This window comes from Echinops telfairi, unplaced genomic scaffold (assembly GCF_000313985.2).
Source record: "Echinops telfairi isolate 266 unplaced genomic scaffold, ASM31398v2 ScPeMD7_1713;HRSCAF=2227, whole genome shotgun sequence".
Taxonomy (NCBI): domain Eukaryota; kingdom Metazoa; phylum Chordata; class Mammalia; order Afrosoricida; family Tenrecidae; genus Echinops; species Echinops telfairi.
Genome location: NW_022105611.1, coordinates 19179469 through 19187495, shown reverse-complemented (window position 1 = coordinate 19187495; position 8027 = coordinate 19179469). Strand labels below are relative to the sequence as shown.

Sequence of the window (8027 nt, the reverse complement as noted above, 5' to 3'; positions counted from 1 at the left end):
CTGGAGGTTTTGAACCTCGACCTTGAAGTTTGCAGTCTTACGCTTAACTAACAGCGCCATCAGGACGCCTACTCAGAAAAAGAATACTTGCACTGTGATTGCCATCGTCACAATCCTGACTTACAGCGACCCTATAGGGCACACCAGAACTGTCCCTTTGGGTTTCCCAGGCTGTAAATCTTTAAAGGAGTAGGCATATCATAGGTTCTTATTAATAAATATTGGTTGAAACATTCATTAAAGGGCAAGAATGATTTTATCAATTAACAAGTGGGATGACTGTGGCCCTTAGAAATGAGATGCTTTGCCCGGAGTTAGCAAGTAGCAGAGTTGAATTCGAACGCAACACGCCGATTCTCCCGGACCACGCCTCCCTCCTGCCCCGCCCGCGCGCCTCTAGTTCGCGCCGTCTCCGGAACTAGTTTGGCCTCGGACGGTCGCCGTAGCGCGTCGCTTCCGTTGCCGTGGGAAACGACCCCGCAGCGGGGAGGAAAGCGAGCGCTGGCATTTCCCGCCGGCGGGAGTTGAGAGTCGGGTGTCGGGGGGCCTAGGCAGCGGCGGAGCCTGCGGCTGCAGCACCATGGCGGACCAGCTGTATCTGGAAAACATCGACGAATTCGTCATGGATCAAAACAAGATCGTGAGAAGCCAGGGCCGGGGCCCGCGGGCGGGCGGGCGGGGGCCTGCGCCGAGCCCAGCCGCGGGGGCCCTGACCCTTCCGAAGGCGCGTGGTCGCTGCGGCGGGGCTGCGGGGAGAGGGGCCTCGGCGCCGGGTGGGCTGCGAGGACGGCGCGCCAGGGTCTCCACGCGAGGGCGGGGCGTTGCCTAAACGCGTTTCTAAAGCGACCCTGCGACCTAAGGTGCTTGGCGTTTAAAGGCCCGCGTTCACAGTGGAAGAGAATGTGTGTCAGCCGGCCGAGGTGCACGGACGACCTCCCAAGGGCCAGCTATTGCTTACTGAAAGCCGAGGGATCGGTGTAGGGACTGCCGCAAAGCCTTCCTCTGAGGGTGTGAGCGGAATGGGCGCGAGTGCGCCTAGCAAACCGCTACTGTCAGTTCGGGCCCTTTGAATGCAAGTTACCTTGTTTCCTCTTTACTGCGACTCACTTGGAGGTCGCTGCTGGTATCCTTAGGAGAGAGTCTTGAGACAGGTGCAGAATAACTTAGTAATTTGTGGCTCCTACAGGGTAGGCCGTTTTCGAACCCAGATCGCTCTATTTTTGTAAATGTTTTCTAAAATTGCACTGCCTTTGCCTAACCTGTGTAGGTCTTATAGTTATTGTAAGTTGCGTTTAGAATTGGAATAGACGTCGAGGGAAGAGAGTGATGGATACACTAAGCGAATCAAGACAGGGAAGATCCAGGCTGTATGCCCATAGGACCACAGTCACACCTCTGATACAATGTGATCAGTCACCCCAATGATACACTGCATTCCCTGACTCTTCACCACCTGTACCCAGATTTGTTTGTAGGGCTGCAACTTTGCTTTACAAGTTACTGAGTCATATGCTTCGAAGAAATCTAGCCTCTGGGTGAGTTTTAGGATAGTTTTGGGTGGGGACCCCAGAAAAGGACAACTGTGAAGAAGGGTCTTACTAAAACAAGGAGTAGGAAGAAAATGAGAGCTTTTGCTGTGTGTGTGTGTGTGTGTGTATTCAGCCTTTTTTTTGTTTTTGTTTTTTTAATCATTTTATTAGGGGCTCATACAACTCTTATCACAATCCATACACACATCAATTGTATAAAGCACATTTGGTATTTTTGGAGGGGAAAAAAAAAACCTCTTGAAAGACAGAACGTGCCCAGCCACAAATCACTGCTTCACTCCCCTCTGTTTCAGGAGAAGCGTCCTGATGACCTGTGCTGTAGGGGGAGGGTGTCAGTACTGACTAACAACACAATTGGTTTCACATTCTATCACCAAATGTAATAGAAAATTAAAAAGCTTCACTTAAAACCTGTTTTGGTTCTTAGACACCTCTTCTTTATCATGCATGGTTGTCTTTTCAAAGTAGTAAAATTTGTTTTTAATAAATAATAGATCGTAAACCCTCTTGTGCACTAATCAGTCTGTGAAACAAGTTTCTTAATATTTATAAGATAAATACCCTGAACCGTCTGGTGAGATGGGTGGTTCTTAGCAAAACTGGACTGGTAGTGACATCATTTATAAGGTATGGTCGACTGAGAGCAGGACTCTAGGAACAGACCTGTGGGGCTGATCTGTACTCTGGAATCATCTAATAAAACATTTTCTTCTTCCAGGTGACCTATAAATGGCTGAGCTATACACTAGGAGTTCATGTTAATCAGGCCAAACAGTAAGTCCAATTTACTACTACTTTTAATCACATTGGAGTTTTTTGTTTTAAGTTTACAGGTAGCCTTTAATTAAAACTCCCTCTCCTACCCCTTGGAGTAAAGAATACAATTTTTTACTGTGTTTTACTGCTGTTGTGTATTTTCAGAGCTAGGTATAGTGACCCATTTATTGGATGTACTTAAGAGCCTTACCCTTGCTAACATCACTTTGCTCTGTCAGAGTGACTCGGGGCAGCCTATTCTGTTTTTGACTTGTTGCAGATGTGTCTTATATCTCCCTTACAGTTTCTCGCTGGCTTCTTAGACCCATCTCTGAATGCTATTGAAACTCTTCCATAGTGAGGTCAACAGGTGTCTGCAGTGTAAGATGAGAGAATTATGTAAATGAAACTGGAAAAGAAGGGCAGACTATTGTCTTTCGTGAATTCTGCCCTCTCACTTTTCCTTGTTGAAACTTACAGTCCAGCTCGAGGCCAGAAGTGCAAAATCAAGCTTTTGACATGTTTTGACCTGAAAAATGTGCAGATAAAGTTTATGTCCCAAGGAGAGGAAGTGGTGAGTAGCTTGAGGATATATGGTTGACTTGGCTTTGTTTGGCTTGCTGTGGTTGACAAGTGTATCCAAACCAAAACCCACTGCCCCTGCATCCATTTTGACTCACAGTGACCCTACAGGACAGAATAGAACTGCCCCTCTGAGTCATAAATTTGTACAGGGGCAGAAGGCCTCGTCCTTCTCCAAGGGGCCACTCATGGAGTCACACCTTGTGCTTAGCAGCCTGATGCATGGCCACTGTGCCACCGTCCACCAAGCCAAGTCAGCCCATTCTAGAGAGCGGTGGTTTGTTGTTTTTTAAGGCTGACAGTTTATTCCTGCGACTCAAAGAAAGTTCCTCGAGAAAAGTCAAGCCATCCTTATCAGTAAAACAAATTAATGGGCATTTAACAGGTCTGAATTGGACTGTGCGATGCTTATGCCTTTAAGACCTGAAACCCTTGACCCAGGCATGGATTTGGACCGGTTTTGATTCTCTCAGATGGCTGCTGCTAAGACCATTTTCTGGTCCAAGCCCAGGAGGTTCAGGTAACTGTGGAAATGGATAGTTATTACAGTAATTGGTCTCTGTGGTTATTCATGTTTAAGTATGCAGTGAGGTAGCTATGATACTAAAGCCTGTTGAGATTTCGCAGTTCCCTACTGAGGGCTGAAGTTCCAAGAAGCTGAAATGCAGTTGCCTGCCGTCTTACACCAAAACCCAGACTCAATGCCATCCTGTTGATTCCGACACATAGGCACCACATAGGCACCGTACAGGGCGAGTGGAACTGCCCCTGCGAGTTTTCGAGGCTGTAAACGTTACAGTGTGATTCCTTATGGGAACAGAAAGCCTCATCTGTCTCCTGCAGAGAGGTTGGTGAGTTCTAACGACCCACCCAGTGGTTAGAAGCCTAATGTGTAATCCACGATGCCCCCAGGGCTTCTATTTGGCTTATAGCCACCCTGATGGTCTACACCAGTGGTTCTCTAGCTCCCTAATGCCGCAACCCTTTCATGCAGTCCCTCATGTTGTGGTGACCCCCCCAACCTAACATTCTTTTCGTTGCTACTTCATAACTATGATTTTGCTACAGTTATGAATCGGGCGACCCATGAGAACTGCTGGTCTAGACTTTTGGTAGCATTAACACATTGTCTAACTGCCCAACTTTATCTCCTACCACTCTCTACCTCACTTAAACTTCAGCCATATTTATCTTTCTGTGCTTCAAAATTGCCATGCTCATTCTTACCCCAGGACCTTTACACTATTGTGGCCTGGAATTCTCTTCTCCCAACTGTCTGTCTTTCAGATTTCAAGTTAGACATATTACTTCCTCTTCCAACAAGTGAGAAAACAGAGCGAGAGATCCTCCTCGTACGGTCTGTTTCTTTGCTTAGACTAGAAGCATTTATATTATCACTGAGTGGCAGTGACTGAGCATAGTTGCCCATTATTGATTGGACTTCATTCAAGAATATTTTTTGGCTTCAGGGGTTGCTAACTACAATGTTAACAGTTCTAATCCGTGAGCCACTCTCATAAAGAGTTCCCGTCTCGGTATACCAAAGGAGCAATGCTCCTCTATCCTACAGAGTCACGAAGGGTGAGAATCTACTTGATGGCAGTGAGCTTCTGCTGAGAATGTTTTTAACCATTGTTTTGGGCTCCCTAATAAAACCATTGTTTTGGGCTCCCTGACAACCAAAGTAGTCTCTGGTTTTAGGTTCTGGGTAGTAAATATTGTGAGGAATTGAATTGAACAATGTGAGAAAGGCTGGATGCGTGAGGGAAGGCAATGTGGACAATATACTGTACTTGACTTGGGGGAAAAACGTAGGTGGGAAAAAAAATGTAGGTGGAACTGACCAGAAAGGAAAAATTAATGAATGAAAATGGAAGATACTATTAGTCATACAGGGAGGAAATATATATGTGTCTTGTAAGAAATCATGTTGTGAGGTATATGTATTTAAGGCTATTTTGTTGGTGAAAATAAAATGTTTTCACATAACTGGATTAGAGGAACATGTCTTAGGGATTCAAGGAGTGTGTATAAATTAAATTACTTTTTTGAAAGCTGTGAGCTCTGCTGGCTTAGTGGTTACGTGTTTGGTGCAATCTGCAATGCCAGCAGTTTGAAACCACGACCCACTCCTAGGGAGAAGGATGGGGCTTTTTACTCCTGTAAACAGTTACAGTCTCAGCAACCTACAGGTGCTGTCTGCCCTGGCTTATAGGGTCACTATGAATTGGCATCAACTCAATGGGCATTGAGTTTTTGGTTTTGAGTGCAGGTTTGACCTTGTTAATATAAGAGAAGAAGTGGAATTAATATGGGGAAGCGAGTTCATAGAAGACAGTGGTAAGTGTGAATTATGGATAAAAAGCGTTGCATTCAGCTAACAAGCTTAAGAGCATGCTAGGTGTAGTACCTGCCTGTTAACATCTTTTATCAACATGGTTCTAACTACCACGACATTTTTAAAAAGTTCATGAACCTGTGCTACCTCTTTTGTACTTGTAACATAATTGATGCACAGAAGGAAACCTTAAAGAGAGTAAGACAATGGAAATCACCTAAATGCTGCATAGGGCACAATTGTGCCTTGAAGGAATAGGGGTGGTGGGTTATAAACGGGTCGCTGTGAATGAGAATTGATTTTGTGGCAGTGAGTTTGGTTTTGGTATTGTCTTGGCCATCAGTATTTTAGTAAGAGACCTGGGATGCATTCTGTTGGAGCTTCAGAGGCCCCCTATTGACTGCTGGTGGTAGGAAAGGCTTCACGTAAGAAAGAACAACAGCTGCGGTCTTGAGGACTGAATGATGGGTAAGGCTGACCAGACTATTCCCGGCTAGGCACGTGCAGAGGCCAGAGGAACTGCAGCAGGTTTATAGGCTGGGGATAGAGTAGCTTTGGAGGAATGGTAAGAGGTACAGCTAGAAACACATGTGGGGGCCAGAACAAGAAGAGCCTTTGAAGTCAGTTTTAGGGATTTAGAGTTTACCCTTAGAAGATGGGGAGCTACTAAAAGCACAGAGGAATTATATTCTACACAATAATATCACCTGATGACTAGCAGGCATCTAAATTTCACATGTCCAAAATCCTAGCTCTTGATTTAACCCTCTAGCACAGTGGTTCTCAACCTTCCTAATGCCGCGACCCTTTAATACACTTCCTCATGTTGTGGTGACCCCCAACCATAAAATTGTTTTCGTTGTTACTTCATCACTGTAATTTTGCTACTTTTATGATTCAGGCGACCCCTGTGAAAGGGTCATTCGACTCCCAAAGGGGTCGTGCCTCACAGGTTGGGAACCGCTGCTCTAGCACCTGCTTCTGCTTTCCCCCATCTCAGTGAACGTCATCCTTATTGTTGCTTGGGCAAGCCATCCTTGGCTTCTCTTTCCTCACATCCCACAGTCAGTGTGAGCCCCTGCTGCTGTTCCTCCCCTCCTCATTGCCCTCTCTGCTGCCACACTAGCGTGGCCCGCCCAGAGTGGTCTCCAGCGTGGGTTATTCCAAGAGCCTGCTAACTGGTTCTCCGCTTCCTTCCAGGTCCTCCAGTGCTAGCGATAGTCAGAGTGTATTGCTTTTAGGTTTCGGTTCGTATGTGCCTGGGTTCATTCCAAACAATATGTGTTTAATTGTGTCTCTGTAATCAGTGGGTGGCTGGAGACAAGTTTTCTCAGTATTGCACTTGTCATAGGCTTGATAGTGTGCCTTCCAAAAAAGGGGCCAGGCTAAACAGTGGCTTTCAATGGGAATGCATGGGCCAATTAAGTTCAAGGCAGCTAGCATAGGAGGTTACAACAACTATGTTTATGTGATTCCAAAGGGATATTGGTAGCTTTCCTTAAAGGACACAGGACAACTATGAGAATTTATTATGAAGAAGTTTTAAGACTGTTGAAAACTACATTGGCGAGAAAAAGGCTAAGAAAGCTTTGCTGAGTATTGTTTCCATTGTATCAGCAAACCTCCGCAGGGCAGCAAGGGCTGTGTTGGGGAATTTCCTTGGGAAACTACCCTTCCACCTTACGGCCCTGACCTTGCCCCATCAGATGGTGTTTTGATTTTCGTTTTTACCTCAAAGGAACACAGGTTGAGTCTCTTGAGACTGCCCAACTGCCATTTTGATGTGTAATCAGAGGGCGGAATTCTTCAGCGACATAGCGCCTTCAGAAGTTACACTCCTAGATAGAGGATATATGGAGAAAGAACAGCTTCACCTTTTGATATTTCTGTTTGATAAAGGTCGCTATGATTTTGTAACACTACTTTTTGTCTTACCCTCCTTATATTCTCCCCGCGGTAGGACCCTCATGAAAAGTAAGTGAGATCATGTTGCTCCTGCTCTGAGCCGTCTCGTGCCTTCTGTTCTCCCTCAGCCCCCTCGCAGTGGTCACAGTCCCTCTGCTTGCCCTCCAGCCGCTCCTTCCTTACTCTGCTGAACTCACACTGGCCTCCCTTCTGTTTCTTGGATCTGCGTTGCATTCTTGCCTCAGAACCTTGGCACGTGCTCTTTTCCATTCCTGGAACATTCTTCCCCGAGATGTCCACATTGGAGGCGCCCTCACTCCCTCTGCTCATGAGGCTTTCTCTTTATCGTCTTCTATAAACTAGTGAAACTTCTCAGTCACTGTTCTCCTGACTGCACTTTATTTTCTTTCCCAGTGGCACTACGGATTTGCCCCTTGGCTGCCTGTTGCTACAGCGAGGGGTCGGAGCATTTGGCTGTTGTGCTCACTGCTCTCTCCCTGGGCCTGGAACGTAAAGTAGGCACTCAGTAAGGTTTTGTGGACTGGATGGCTTTTATTTGCATTTTTAAAACTACCGAGGTAGCTTTGTGTCTCACGAATTGAGGAGGACACAGAATTGACACCTGCATTAAATTAATGTCGTCAGGCAGTTTGGCTTGGTGTCAAGAACTTCTTGAGAAGGAGAACTGAGAGATTTGGCAACTCACTGGAATGACAGAAGTAAAGGATAATGATAATGATCCCCAGATTTCCTCCTTGGGCGACTTGAGATCTTACTGTTGAGGCATAGGAGGTGTATCCTGATGGATGAAGGAAATCAAGAATACCTAGGATGACGAACAGCTGTCCTGGTTTGTCCTTGATGTAGCATGGAAAGCCCCACATCCCAGGAAGCCC

General features: G+C 46.0%; 1 protein-coding gene across 3 annotated transcripts in view; it reads left to right on the top strand.

Moving 5' to 3' along the window:
* Positions 1-518: 518 nt before the first annotated feature.
* POLD3 (DNA polymerase delta 3, accessory subunit) overlaps positions 519-8027 on the top strand; it is a 48075-nt gene continuing 40566 nt past the window's right edge. For 2 of the 3 annotated variants that reach the window (XM_045293120.1, XM_004708825.3), the window contains exons 1-2: positions 519-640; positions 2269-2324. In XM_045293120.1, coding sequence (XP_045149055.1) covers positions 581-640; positions 2269-2324 — 116 coding nt within the window. In that variant the 5' untranslated portion in view covers positions 519-580. Of the gene's footprint in view, positions 641-2268; positions 2325-3273; positions 3409-8027 lie in introns of those variants that run through there. The other variant, XM_045293119.1, reaches the window with a different exon arrangement.